Source organism: Phragmites australis, chromosome 9 (genome assembly GCF_958298935.1).
Source record: "Phragmites australis chromosome 9, lpPhrAust1.1, whole genome shotgun sequence".
Lineage (NCBI taxonomy): Eukaryota > Viridiplantae > Streptophyta > Magnoliopsida > Poales > Poaceae > Phragmites > Phragmites australis.
Window position 1 is genome coordinate 35,852,292 of NC_084929.1, and position 14,451 is coordinate 35,866,742.

General features: G+C 51.2%; 1 protein-coding gene and 1 pseudogene across 1 annotated transcript; one reads left to right on the forward strand and one right to left on the reverse strand.

Annotated features, from left to right (window-relative positions):
- On the forward strand, positions 1 to 7,207 carry LOC133928206 (uncharacterized; annotated as a pseudogene).
- A 1,129-nt stretch (positions 7,208 to 8,336) lies between these two features.
- Positions 8,337 to 13,399, reverse strand: LOC133929503 (mitochondrial adenine nucleotide transporter ADNT1-like). The gene is made up of 8 exons (XM_062376278.1): positions 13,020 to 13,399; positions 11,723 to 11,771; positions 11,039 to 11,202; positions 10,781 to 10,818; positions 9,517 to 9,629; positions 9,282 to 9,395; positions 8,843 to 9,181; positions 8,337 to 8,707 (listed from the first exon to the last, which is right to left on the reverse strand). Exons 1-8 carry the CDS (start codon positions 13,184 to 13,186, stop codon positions 8,624 to 8,626), a joined length of 1,068 nt encoding a protein of 355 aa, XP_062232262.1. The 5' UTR covers positions 13,187 to 13,399; the 3' UTR covers positions 8,337 to 8,623.
- Positions 13,400 to 14,451: the final 1,052 nt, after the last annotated feature.

A 14,451-nucleotide genomic window follows, 5' to 3' on the forward strand; every position in this document is an offset into this window, starting at 1 on the left:
ATGTATGCATTGGTAATAACTGGAAAAGAACTACACATGAAGTTTGATTGTAGTGTGGTTCCTGGTGGAAAAAATGATAAGGTGTTGATTGACCCAACAAAAGAAACTGGTGGAATTTGTTACTCTATAGTGTAGTCAAGTATGATATGGTCATTAAACTATTTTATTTTACATTGTCACTGAGGTGTGTGAAAATGCCAATGTTTTTCATGAACGAATCACCAAAAGAAGCATTTTTCATGTGCATGGTGGCCTTGTCAGGATTCTAGTTTTGGGTCACTCTATTTTTGCTTTTGTTTGCCCTGAAGAAAGCATGGCACTCAGTTCTCTTCCTAGCCTCTCTTCTCCACGCACTTGAGCGTGTCTCTATGTTAGTTTTTCCTCTCCTATCCTCTGGACAGCAAGGTTGCCTTTGGATATTTGCTTGGTGATAATATGAAATGACATTAGGCTAGATAGTTGAGTACGATAGATGCGCCAGGGGCCAAGTGGAAGTCCCTAGGGGCACCGCTCCGCGAGCTCCACCGCGCCGTTCGTGACGCCGAGGGCTTCGTCCACCAGTGCATCGAGCCGCGGGACAGGTGGGCGCGCGCCGCCGCGGCCACGCACGGCGCCGACTGCGTCGAGCACCACCTGCAGAACCTGCTCTGGTGCGTCTCCGTCGTGCTCGAGGCCGTCGAGGTTGTCTTGGAGGTGACGGGATCCGACCCTGACGAACTCACACGGAGGCGGCTGCTGTTCGCCAAGGACTACAACGGGGAGTTGCTCCTGCTCGAGTCTAGGCTGTTCCGGCAGAGGCTCGGCGGGCGGTATCTTGCCACGCAGGACATCGCCGCTGGCCCGCCAGGATGGATATGGTGTGGAAGGAGGATAGGTGACTCCTCTCCCAGCTGCTTGAGGAAAGGAAGAGCCCGGCGTCGCCGGAGCCGTTAACGCGGCACGATCACCGGCTCGCTGACCGGGGGAAGGTGCACCCGGCGTCCATGCTCCTGGGCGGCGACTTTCACGTGCGGAGGCGCCTCGTGGGAAGCCACAAGGAGGTGCTGTGGATGGGGGAGGCCTTCGCGGTACGCGGTCAAGCATTTCGTCGGCGCCGATGCCGACGCGGTGGGCGCCGAGGTCGCGCTGCTTACGTCCGCGGCGCACTCAAACGTCGTGCACTGCCGGTACTGCTTCCACGACGAGGACAAGTGGGAGTTTTTCCTATTCATGGACCAACTCATGAGCAAGGACGGAAGGACCTTGGCAGCTACGTCAAGGAGGTGAACTCCTCCAAGCGGCGGACACCGTTCCCGCTCGTCATCGTCGTCGACGTCATGCCTCAGATAGCGCGCGGCATGGAGTACCTGCACTCTAAGAAGATCTACCACGGGGAACTGAATCCGTCCAACGTGCTCGTCAAGACACGGCACGCCGATGCGCACCTGCACGTCAAGGTCGCCGGGTTCGCCCAGTCCGGCGTGACGGCTGCTAGCACCAGCCCAGCCCGAGGGCATCGGCAAATGCAAATGCAAATGCCAATGGCAACCCCTGCATTTGGTACGCGCCGGAGGTGCTCGAGAAGGAGGGCTCCGGGGAGCCGGCGGCAAAGTGCACCGAGAAGGCCGACGTGTACAGCTTCTCGATGATCTGCTTCGAGCTGTTGACCGGCAAGATCCCGTTCGAGGACAATCACCTGCAGGGTGAGCACATGAGCAAGAACCTCCACGCCGGCGAGTTGCCGCTGTTTCCGTTCCAGTCGCCCAAGTACCTCACCAGCCCCACCAAGCGGTCCTGGCACGCCAACCCGGCGCAGCGGCCGGCCTTTGCGTCCGTCTGCCGCGTCCTCCGCTACTTCAAGCGGTTCCTGGTCATGAATCTGGCGGACCAGCCCGACGCGCCGGCGCCAACGCCGCCGGTCGACTGTTGGAATCTCGCCGGAGAAACGACGCGCACGTCGCCGGAGAGATCTCGGCCAACACACACACGCCCAAAAAAACTCACGCGAACACAATGCACACGATCTCGTTTTGGTGCTGCTGAATTGGCAGCGTTTTCTGTGTCTATTCCTTTGCTTAAATAGAACATTACATGGAAAGAAGAAATAGTCTCCAATCAGGCCGATCACACAACGGCTAATTACCTAAACATAGCTAGTAATCTAAGGAAAGTAAATCACTAATATTAGGCAGGCAAGGTTTATTGTCAACAATCTCCTCCTAAGCCTTGCCGTGCTTGCTATCAATATGGATCAGGCCGATCTTTGTGCGAAGCTCATGAAATTTGACTCTGCCTAGTGGCTTTGTCAGAATGTCACTCAGTTGCTCTTCGCTCCTGATGAACTCCACTTCGATCAGGCCTTTTTCAGCGGACTCCCGGACTAGATGATACTTCACCTCGATGTGTTTGCTCTGTCCGTAGAGTACCGGGTTCTTGATTAAAGCAATGGCGGACTTGTTGTCCACCCTCAGCAATGGCACGCTTGGCGCAGACCCCTGCACCTCTGCTAGCACTCGAGCGAGCCATAGTGCCTGACAGGCCGCATTCGCTGCTGCGATATACTCCGATTCGCAGCTGGATTGAGCCACCACTCTCTGCTTCGTGGACTGCCAGGTAATTGGGCTGCTGGCCAAGAAGAAGATGACCCCGGTTGTGCTTTTCCTTGCATCAACATCTCCTGCAAAATCAGCATCGCTGAATCCTGTCAACAGCGCCTGATCTCCCTTCTTCCTGCCAAACCAGAGCCCCCAATTCTGGGTCCCTGCCACATAGCGCAGGATGTGCTTCACGGCGGCAAGGTGGTCCTCCCGTGGATCTTCCAAGAACCGGCTAACATACCCAACAGCGAAAGCTAGATCAGGGCGGGTGTTAACCAGGTACCTCAGGCTCTCGACGATGCTCCTGTACACCGTCGCGTCGATCGGCGGCTTTGAACTGAGCTTGCTTAGCTTCAGGCGTGCCTCCATGGGCACCTGGCAGGGATTGCACCCGGCCATGCCGCTCCTCTCCAGGATCTTGCTGGCGTAGGCGCCTTGACTCAGTGAGATCCCCCCCGCGCTCTGCTTCACTTCAATGCCGAGGTAGTAGTGAAGCAGGCCGAGGTCACTCATCTTGAACGCGGCCGCCATCTCCTTCTTGAACGCCCTTATGTCGCCAGGGCTTGAGCCGGTGATCACAAGGTCGTCGACATAGACCCTGACCACCAGTTGAGCATCGCCATTCCGCCTGACGTAGATGGCGTGCTCTGTCGGGCTCCTCCTGAAGCCGAGCGACAACAATGTGTCATCCAGCTTCGCGTTCCAGGCGCGCGGGGCTTGATGCAGGCCGTACAGCGCCTTCCGCAGCTTGAGCACCTTGTGCTCCTTGCCGGCGATGATGAAGCCCGCCGGCTGCTCGACGTAGACCTCCTCCTGTAGGTCACCGTTCAGGAACGCCGACTTGACGTCCATGTGGTGCACCTCCCACCCCTCGTGCGCCGCGAGGGCGATGAGCAGGCGCACTGAGTCGAGCCTGGCCACCGGCGCGAACACCTCGTCGTAGTCGATGCCATGACGCTGCGTGTAGCCCTTCACCACGAGGCGCGCCTTGTGCTTGGACACCACCCCGTGCTCGTCCCTCTTCACCTTGAACACCCACTTCACCCCGATCGCCTTGCGGCCGGGTGGGAGGTCGGCGAGGCACCATGTGCCGTTCTCCTCGATGGACTCCATCTCCTCCATCATCGCCTTCCTCCAGCTGGGGCTGCACTCTGCCTCGGTGAATGAGGCAGGCTCGTCGGCGCTCACCACGTGCAGCTCCTCCACCATCAATGCGCGCGGCGCTAAGCCACGTGGCGAGGCCGGCCCGATAATGTCATTGACGCTGCGGAACCGGAGAGGCGCACAGTCATCGTGATCGGCGTCCAGGTTGTCATCGTCGATGCCGTCCGGTGAACCAGGTTCCGGTTCGCCACCGCCCACGCCGGGGAGCGGCGACTGCTCTCCCAGCGCACCTCCTCCGGGCGCCTTGACGGCGTCATCGTCCTCTGGCGCGGCCTGGCTTGTGGTCGCGTACTCCACCGTGAAGACATCATCGCCGCCACTCGGCTCGCTGTCGTCGCCGCCGATGCCCCAGTCCCACTGGGCTTGCTCGTCGAACACCACATCACGCGTCACGTGGACACGCTTCATGATGGGGTCGTAGGCGCGGTACGCCTTGGAGCCGCGCTCGTAGCCGATGAAGATCATCTTGCGGCCGCAGTCGTCGAGCTTCTTCAGGTGCGGCGTCGTGTTCCGGACGTAGGCGATGCAGCCGAATGTCCTGAGGTGGTGCACCGCCGGCTTCTTCCCGTGCCACGCCTCGAACGGTGTCATCCCGTCCACGCTCTTCGTCGGACACCGGTTCAGCACGTACACGGCGGTGCTCACCGCCTCACCCCAGAACCAGCCAGGTAGGCCCTTGGCCTTGAGCATACTCCTCGCCATCGCCACCACCGTGCCGTTCCGACGCTTGACGACGCCGTTCTGCTGTGGGCTGTAGTGCGCAGTGTGCTGACGATGCACGCCCTCAGCCACGCAATACTCCGCGAACTCGGCAGCGGTGAACTCTCCTCCGCGGTCAGTCCGGAGCGCCTTGAGCTTGACGCCGGACTCGCCTTCCGCCCACGCCTGAATCTCCTTGATGGCAGCCGCGGCACGATCCTTTGAAGGAATCGCGGCTACCCACATGTATCTGCTGAGATCATCCACCATCAGCAGGAAGTACTTGTTACCTCAGGGCGTCGCCGGCGAGATGGGGCCACATAGGTCACCATGCACCAGCTCGAGACGCTGCCATGCACGGTACTCCGCCTGCGCCGGGAAGAGGGTACGCCTCTGCTTGCCGGCCTGGCAAGCCTCGCACAGCTGGTCGACCTGCCCGATCTCCGGCAGGCCGCGCACCAGCTCCTCCCGCGCCAGCTTCCTCAGTGCCGCCATGTTGACGTGGGTGAAGCGCTCGCGCCAGCGCCACGCCGCCTCGTCGCCGCGTCCCCGCACTGCCAGGCACGACGGCGTTGCCATCTTGATGCGGAGCACGTACAACCGATTGGCCGCGTGCGTCACCTTCGCCAGTAACTGGCCGCTGGGCTCCCGGATCCTCATCACCCCGGCGTCGATGTCGACCTTGTAGCCGCCCTCGTCGAGCTGGCCGATGCTGACGATGTTCATCATCAGCCGGGGGATGAAGTAGACCCTGGAGAACGACCGGAGCTCGCCGTTCTTGCACACGAATGCAATGGTACCCTGGCCCTCGATCCGCGCCACCGAGTCGTCGCCGAACCGCACGGTGCCGAGCACCGCCGTGTCCAGCTTTGAGAAGGCGGCCCTGGATCCGGACATGTGGTTGGTGGCGCCGGTGTCCAGGACCCAGGTTTCCGCCTCCCGCTCCTTCTCCTCTCCAAGGTGGGCAAACACCTTCTCCTCCCTGATCTCGATCTGGGCGTGCAATCCCGACGCTGTCGCCCCAGATCCGTCGCTACCATGCTCCTGGCCTGCTCCCTGCAACACCGGATCGACTCTGGGAAGTGGAGCGGTCGTCGATGGGGGAGGTGCCGGCGACCCGGCCGACGATGTGCTGGTAGATTGCGGCGACGGTGTTGAGGTTAGGGTTGGGGATGACTTCACGAGCAGGAGTGAGGCCTCCTCTTCATCTTGCGCGACGTGGGCCTGCTCCCTTCTGGGCTTCGACCGGCACTCACGGGCCCAGTGGCCCATCTTCCCGCAGCACCTGCATTCGTCGCCAGTGGGCCGGTTTGAATTTGATGGCCCACCCGAGCCACCGCGCCCACGACTGCGCCCGCGTCTTCCTCCTCCTCTGCTCGCGCCGCCGCCACCTCTGGCGCTGCCGCCGGAGTGGTTCTCCGCCTCGCGCTTCTTCCGCCGCATGTCCCATTCCTCCTCCGTGAGGTACAGCTTTCCCTCGTGCTGTAGCGACGCCGGCGCTTCCTCGAACGCCTCCTCCGCCTCCTTCCGCCGGCCCGTCAGATCGGCGACCGACATCGTCGACACGTCGAGCAGTGTCTTGATGGCGATCGTGATCTGCTTGAAACGGGGCGGCAGGCTGCGGAGTATCTTCACGACGATCTCGGCATCCTTCAATTCCTCGCCCAGCGTGGCGAGATGCGCCGCCATGTTTTTCAGGCGTAGCGCATAGTCCTCGACGGTCTCGCCGTCGTCGAACGTGGCGAGATCGAACTTCCGGCGCAGCTGCTGCGCCGTCGATTTCTTCACGCGATCGTCGCCGATCCTCATGGTTGCGATCGCGTCCCAGGCCTCCTTCGCCGTATCCTTCTTGGCGATCATCGTCACCATCTCTGGTGGCACCGCGCCGCACAAGGCGTCGAGCGCCATCATCTCCTCTTGCGGATCGGCGCCGCCCTCCTCGATCACGCTCCAGAGAGCCCTGGCCCTCAGCTTGACCTTCATCAGGAGCGCCCAATCGGAGTAATTGGTCTTGGTGAGGACGGGGTAGCTACTCCCGCTGCTCACCTCACGAATCACTCGCTGGATCACGACACCGTCCTTCGAGGTGCCGTCGGTGACCTTCTTTCCGTCTCCCATGGTCCCAGGTAGGTACTAGTAGCTCTTGATGCCACTTGTTGGAATCTCGCCGGAGAAACGACGCGCACGTCGCCGGAGAGATCTCGGCCAACACACACACACGCCAAAAAAAAAAACTCACGCGAACACAATGCACACGATCTCGTCTTGGTGTTGCTGAATTGGCAGCGTTTTCTGTGTCTATTCCTTTGCTTAAATAGAACATTACATGGAAAGAAGAAGTAGCCTCCAATCAGGCTGATCACACAACGGCTAATTACCTAAACATAACCAGTAATCTAAGGAAAGTAAATTACTAATATTAGGCAGGCAAGGTTTATTGTCAACATCGACTACCTCAACATCGAAGCGAATCTGCTGAGGAGGTTCCCGGCGTGGCAGGGGAACACGCCGCCGCGCGTCTCCGACATGCCGTTCCGGATGTACGCGTACAGGGTCATGGAGAAGGAGAGGACAAGGGCGGCGATCTTGCAGATCAACAGAGACAAGGCCTCCGACTCCAGCAGCGACGGCAACTCGCCGTGCGGAGACAAGAACGGCAGTAGCTTCGGCGCGATGCTGCCGGTCGCCGACGCGCTGTCGTGTCGAGCTGCGGCACGACGCGGTCGCTGCCGGACCGGACCAGCAGCAGGAAGGCGTCGCCGCGCTAGCTGGATGGCAAGGTCACTTCCAGGCTTGCAGGCAAGCTTTCTGTCCATGCTGCTTCTAGGGTGTAAATGAGGCTGCTTCTAGGTGTAAATGAGACGGATATTTTCTAATCGTCGGAAGGGGATTGAAATAAATATGAGATAATTGGAATCCGTATTCAGCTTTGAATTTGAAAAAATTATAAGATAGGATACATGATGACTGATATCTGTCCAAAATATTTGAATATTACGTGTTATAAGAAAACTTATTATGATTTCATTTAAAAATATAATAATATATAAGTAGATTATCATATATCTGTAGATAAATAATATTAAATACTCGTGCTTTCACATATTACCGATCATTTTCTCTATACTCATTTTGATTGTATCCCTATATTATTTAATATGCTGTATAGGGATATAAACTAATTTAAAAAATATATATAAGATATAATATAGGATAAAGAAATAATTATTCGATACTATCCGTATCCGACTGCAGTTTAAAAAAATAAAAATAAAAATAAAATATAAAATAAACTATATCCGTCCGTATCTCATCCGATAACGCTCCTACTGCTCCTTGACTTCATCTTCATAGTTGCGGTAGAGTGCACGAATGATGAGGCTATAAGAGTGGTGCGCGCTGGATGCAGGCCCGCCGCCGTGAAGTCCAGTCGATGGGCGCGGTGAGGCCGCCGCAGATCGCAAGGCAGGATAAACTCCGACGGTCAGCTGAACTCGGCCGTGGTTCCGCCATCGCGGCGGCGCACGTCCAGCGTGGGTCACGCTTCAGACTCCGAACTAGCTTACGAACGAGAATGATTCAGGGATGTATTTCGATAAACATTTTTTGTTCACTAGACCATTGCTTGCGCGAAATTGCTTTACCAATGTCAGCTCATGTTTAAAGAATAGAAACACAGCACCTAGGTGAAGTGTGGCAGACGAATCTTGCACGATTTCACTGGTAAACAAAAAAAAAAGAATAGGACGGGCAGGCAAAAGGAATCAAGGAAATGCATGCATAGACGGACAACACTGACAGGACACAAGAATAACCAAACATTTGAATTGGCACATAGATTGAAAACACTCGTGTCATCAGCAGCCGCTTCAAAGGCAACGGGGACAAAGAAAACGATTATAATCAACTATAAGCAGCACACAATATCGCTTTAAGTTCAATCTCGATACATCAACATCGAATAGACTTTGAGTAAGGCAAATGCTTAAAGCTTTACAGCCAACTTATTATTTATCCATGATCCAGCAACAATTTAGGACCTGAAGCCAGTAGTAGGATATATCAACATGGGCTGAGAGGGCCTCCTTACGCTGAATGGAGCCGCAGTCATATCCTTCTACTCGCCCTGCCTACAAAAACAGAACTCAACACCTACAAAAATAGCAGTTGATAACACCAATTCTTCAGTCTGATATCCTCATCTCTACTCCTAACACATCCTTCACAACCTCGTACGTGACAAATGCAATGGCAATGGAGGGCACCACCTGAAGCACAACGCAAGGAGACAATTGTATTAACAACTTCCTCAAGGTTAAAGTTCAAACAATGTTCAGCAAACTCAAACTGATTTTTTTTTTTTTTTGGTGAAAGAAATTTGAAATTTACAATAGAAAGATTACCTTCACTGAATTTGGCACAAGACCCTTGTACAGAGCACCATAGCCTTCATGACGAACAGTTTTCCTGAATGCATCAATCATACCATTGTACTGGAGTGCCTCTTTGCCTTGTCCAGTAACAATAGAATCAGCATGGTTCCAACCAACCATCTGCATTCTTCTCCTGATGACATCAAGAGGGTATGCAACAGTCTGGCCAATAGTTCCAGCCACAGCTCCACATCCAAGCCTTGTAGCCACATGCAACTCGTTATCATTTGCAAGTCCAATGGGATTTGTCTGGAGAAGCCAGTCTTTCAGGGACTCATATACTGCAAAGTTGAGGCCAACATATGGAACCTGCATGAAGATAACAAAGCATAAAGTGGTAAGCACTCATAAGGAAGGTCCAAGGCACAAGAGTGTAACAGAAAAGCTAAAATAATTACAAGGAACCTACAACTCCGATTACAGATGGAAGCCACCCTCTGTACAGAGCACGGAAGCCCTCTTCGCGGTAGACTGTACCCAGTGCATGAAACATACCACGGTACTGGTAGGGAGACTTGTCTGTCTGCAAATGTGATTCCACAGTCAACAAAATAGCAAAAGAAATGAAATATAAGTTCATAGCAGCTTATAGATAGCTATTAAGGTCCTCGTGGTTCTTGAAAGCAATGAAAACCATACAGTACCTGAACAGTAATCCTACCCCTAACCATATCCATTGGGTACGTAGCAGACATGGCTATGATACCAGCACAGGCTCCAGCTCCAAGGCGCAAGAGTGGAGTAAGCTGAGCATCCTCTGTGCAACATAGAAGTGTTGAATTCAGAAACTTTTACCACGAAACCAATTATTTAATTTGTAGCTCATGCATTTAAGAAATAACTTTGCATTAAAAGGGCAATGCAATTTGCAATGGTGAAATCATTGTGAGTGACATTAATCTTAGAGCAGAAACTTTTAAATTGTGTGTAATCTCTGAATGTCAATACATGGCAAATAGTAAGTATGTTGTGTCTTGGGGAGTTGCAATACGTATCACCAAACTGAACATTCAACACCATGTTTTGGGCATGGTATGGATGTATAGTGCTTTGTGAACTGAGCAAACTAGCAAAAGATATGTGGTGAGATGCTGCTAGTGTTCTAGATGTTTTCCCCTGTATATATGCTGAATTTACATATTTATTGCGAGGGGCTTTGAAAAGACTTTTAGCTACATATTTGACGAGTTGATCAAGAAAGAGCAAGCCACTTTCAGGCTAAAGTTGGTGCAAAAACAAGTTACATAATGTTTTCAGCCTTAAGCCATGGCAAGAATGACTGAGTTGGGCAACAGATGAAAGATTCGTAGAAGGCCATAAGTTAATAAATGAAATTTTGTAGATGCGTACAAGGCATTCAATAGAACTCCCAATTCCTGCATTAGGGATACTCCCATTTCCTAAATCCATTGTTCTAAAAATACCCATTGTTCTCAAAAGCATTCGTGGCAAGCGTAAACAGTGCTTAGAAGTAGGACTTATGTAAAACCTAACTCCTATGCAACAGGAGAATCTACTAATTTGGAGTTGATCAAAACTAAGAAAACATACATATATCTGAAAAACACAAGTTTTCTATACCATTGTTACAAATTCCAACTAAAGACTTGGCTACAAAATTTGGTCATAAAAAAAAATCTTTGGAATGGCAGTACTCTATGTTGGAGTTAAAAACTGACAGAACCTATCATCAATATTGTTAGATAAATTAGCCAATTTTTTACAAAGTCAAGATCTCTTCCAAATTTTGTTTCTCACAAAACCGTTGAAGCCAGTAGAGCTGTCATTGGATACACATGACACAAGAATCAAAGGTCTGCACAGGAACATGAAGAAAAATCTCCACTTGGAAATAAATGAGTATGCAGGAAAACTAATCTGTGCATTAAGATATAGCAGAAGGCATACCATCCCCGGTCTGTTGACGGTAAAACCACAAAATTCCCCTGTAAAAAAAGATAGAGAAATGCAAGAACATATTAATATTGCTTTGCATGACATTTAGAACATATGAACAGTAGGGTACAAAGAAAATGATTCTAACCAATTTCAGGACAAAACAGTCTGATCATGCAACAGAGAAAAGGTCTGCAAACTACAAATACCAGGTAGGTGGCAGCAGCATCCGAAAATATAAGTCAAGAATAATCGTGAACAAGAACATACTTTGATGCCTGCTCATAGCTAAAAAACTTCACGGCAGAATTTGGAACAATCCTTGCACAATTGGTACCATTGCCCTTGAAAAGTCCACGGAGGCCCTCGGTTCGCCATATATGCTTAAGACCTTGAACTGTACCATTGTACTTGATGCTGTGAGGATTTTGAACCTGCATAATCAATGTAAATTGAGTGAGAGGTCAAATCCACACAATTTATACACACCCAACATATATATACAAACTGCATGAACACATGGGCAACTTTAGCAAACATTAAACAAGGTCTTGCAATTCCAAAAGATAGAGCATATAAGATACATTGACATGGTGGAGATTTAATTTGCATCCTATGTCCATGTCAATTAGTATTAAATAACACTAGCACGTGTTGAACTTACCAAAATAAAATGCTATTACAATATTAAGCAGGGAAATACTTCACGTACAACCACTTGTGCAACTCCCTTACAACCCATGTTTTTAAGTCCTTTGATTCATAAATGAACCACCACACAGTGATTCGAGCCATGCGATCCTGATTTGTAAAGGAGTGCACAATTCGGGTTGTGCATATATTAGTGCTACAGTAAAGAAGAAGAATATACGAGAATTACCTAACCCCATTATTTAATATTCATGACACTAACAAGTTACTAGTAACAGAAAATTAAGTACACAAGAAATTCACCTGAAGCAAGATTTTCAATCGTTCAAGCGGAGCAACAGCAGTACGTGACCTGTGTAAAGTGAAAAAATAAACCGATTCAGAACCACAAATACGTACCAATAATTGACCCCAGGCAAACGTCTTCCATCAATATGTCCTTATTAAGATATTCATAATCTACATGTGTGTTTGGAGTCTGCTTTGTTCGAAAATGACCTAAACAAATAAAATAGCAAAATAGTTTAAGATCCGATTTCAGCTGACTATAACAACATATTTTAGCTACTCCTAACATAGGAAGACAAGATCAAGTGGCCATAGTCTTCTACCAACCAAACATGTCACATAAAGTAAACACTGGTAGGCATTTAGTGGTTCAGGTTTAGATGATGTCAATGATGGCATATGACTATATGAAAAACCACAATACTAAAAAATACTTAATGCATCGAAATAAAATCATAAAATGAAAAGTAATTGGATACCACCATCAATAGGTAAATTGAAATGAATAAAATCTGTGGTGAATCAGTCCTTTTGAGGTGGATTTGTCAGCTACTGATCAAACCAAATAGACACATCAATATGTCCAGAATGTTAGACATTTATCACAAATCTAACTACAATTAGACAAACTCTGTTTGCATAAAACTAGATTATTACAAGCAAGTTAATAACAATACTGAAAAGGAACAAACTGCAAAAGTGATTTAGTGATTTTACGCTCACAGGTTGACCAAGCCAATATTAGCTCGTCCACCATTATGGCAACTGTCAAACACTCATATGCACCTAAAATTTTTCCCAGTGGGAATGGTCTGAACAGTAATAATAGATCACCAAGAAATCAAGTGTCCTCAGGAAAATGGTTTAGATCAATAGAGAAAACTAACTCATAAGACGTTGGGGGTAAAAATCCGAACAACCAGTCTACACCATGGCACGATACGGATGGCAAATGTGCTTTTCCGCGTGGTTTCCCAGCGAATAGGATCAAGTGACGAGTGAACGAAACGAGATCCGAGTGGCTGGCGTGTAGGGTTTAAGCTCCTCGAATCCAACACAGATCACACGCACGTTGAAGCCGCCCGCGACAATCACGGAACCAACCGGCACGAAAACCCTCAGTTCCCTAAGCCACGACCCGCACGACTCGAGCACGGATCAAACACCTACTTAACAAGACCTAACAAAACTGAATCCAATCCGGTAGCCACCCAGACACACTGACTGGCACACATGAAGGCAAATTCAACCCCAAGACAACGACGAGATGGAGGAGGATAAGGAAGAGAATTAGAGCGGGGATTGAACTCACACTCCACCCGCGACGCCGCCAGCGACGAGCGACTTGCAGATGGTGAGGACCTGGTGGCCGGGCCCCTTGACCCCCTCGCGCGCGAGCTTGGCCTCCTCCGCCAGGTTGACGATGGTGGTCACGGCCGTGTCGCCCCTGCTCTTCCCCACCACGTCCTCCGACGCCATCTCTCCCCGGCCGCGCGCGCCCCTCGCCGCCCGGATCGCCCGCGGCTCGCCTCGCTGCCGATGAGGGGGGATAGGGAGGAGGAGGACGAGGCGGGCTCGGCTGGGTTGGGGTTTGGCGGCGGCGGCGTCGGGATGGGGGCGTGCGGTGACGGAGAAGGGGGAGAGAGAGACGGTGCCTATTAAGCAGCTCGGCGATGTGCCCTCCAACTATAATGTGAAAATGGTACGTGCACGCACCTGAGCGGTAGACCAATGGAGTGTTGTGAAGTGGGGCCAGTTTGCAGAGAGACGGAGCGGGAACGGAGTGAGTACATGGAGCGCATCTGATTTCTTGTGGGGGGTAGCCGGACGGGGAGATCTCGCCGTCCGTGGTCTTCTCCCCGCCCCGCGGGATGGACGAAGGGGACCCACATGTCAGTGGAGTAGCGAGTCAGGAGCTCGCTTAACGGAAACCTAGACTAGATCCGTCGGGACGGCGCCCAGCTGAGCTCTAATCCATCCATCCATCATCCATGCCGGACCTCTTCATGTTTTTCTTTTCTTTTCTTTTTGCCTTGAAAAGAAGCATATGAAAAATGTTTTAAATCGAATTTTGACAAAAACATCTTATAAATTGTGGCTAAACCTTGCTCTGCAAATATGCAAGTTTTCTTCTGGGAAAAGAACATTGCTTGGTTCTAAAGACTCGGGGTAGTTTGGTGCCCAAACAGAATGAAATGAAATGGTTGGTGGGAATTTTCTGTGGCATGCAACACCAGACCCGTACTCCAACACATACCATCCTTCATACAACACGTACGATCAAAGCCTTTGTGGGCTTTGGTCGAAGAAGACAGATGTGGACTGACGTTTGCGTTCACTGATCACGATCATGGCGAGCGTTTGGGCATTGCCGGTGCAACTGCAGTCACACAGCAGCAGCGTTCCGGATAAGCACCGCGGGGCCCGCGCCTCCACAGAACTTGGACGCGCTTCATTTGTGGACGGGCGAGACGTGCTTTTTTTTCTTCTTTTCTGAACAAGTCCTCTCCGAATTTCATTACCATAAAGTAACGAAATTACAGTTTATCTCATCCATCAAAATAGAATAATTATAAGATACCATACTAACAACACACCGAGGACGGCCGAGATGCGCTCTGGATCACGAAAAATGGAGCCATTCCATTTCTCTCGTCGGCGAGCTCAATTTCCATCGCCGTCGCGGCAATATTCGTGGACGCAAGGCAAGGTTCGTCCAAGATGCTGATGTCGCCGGCGTCGAT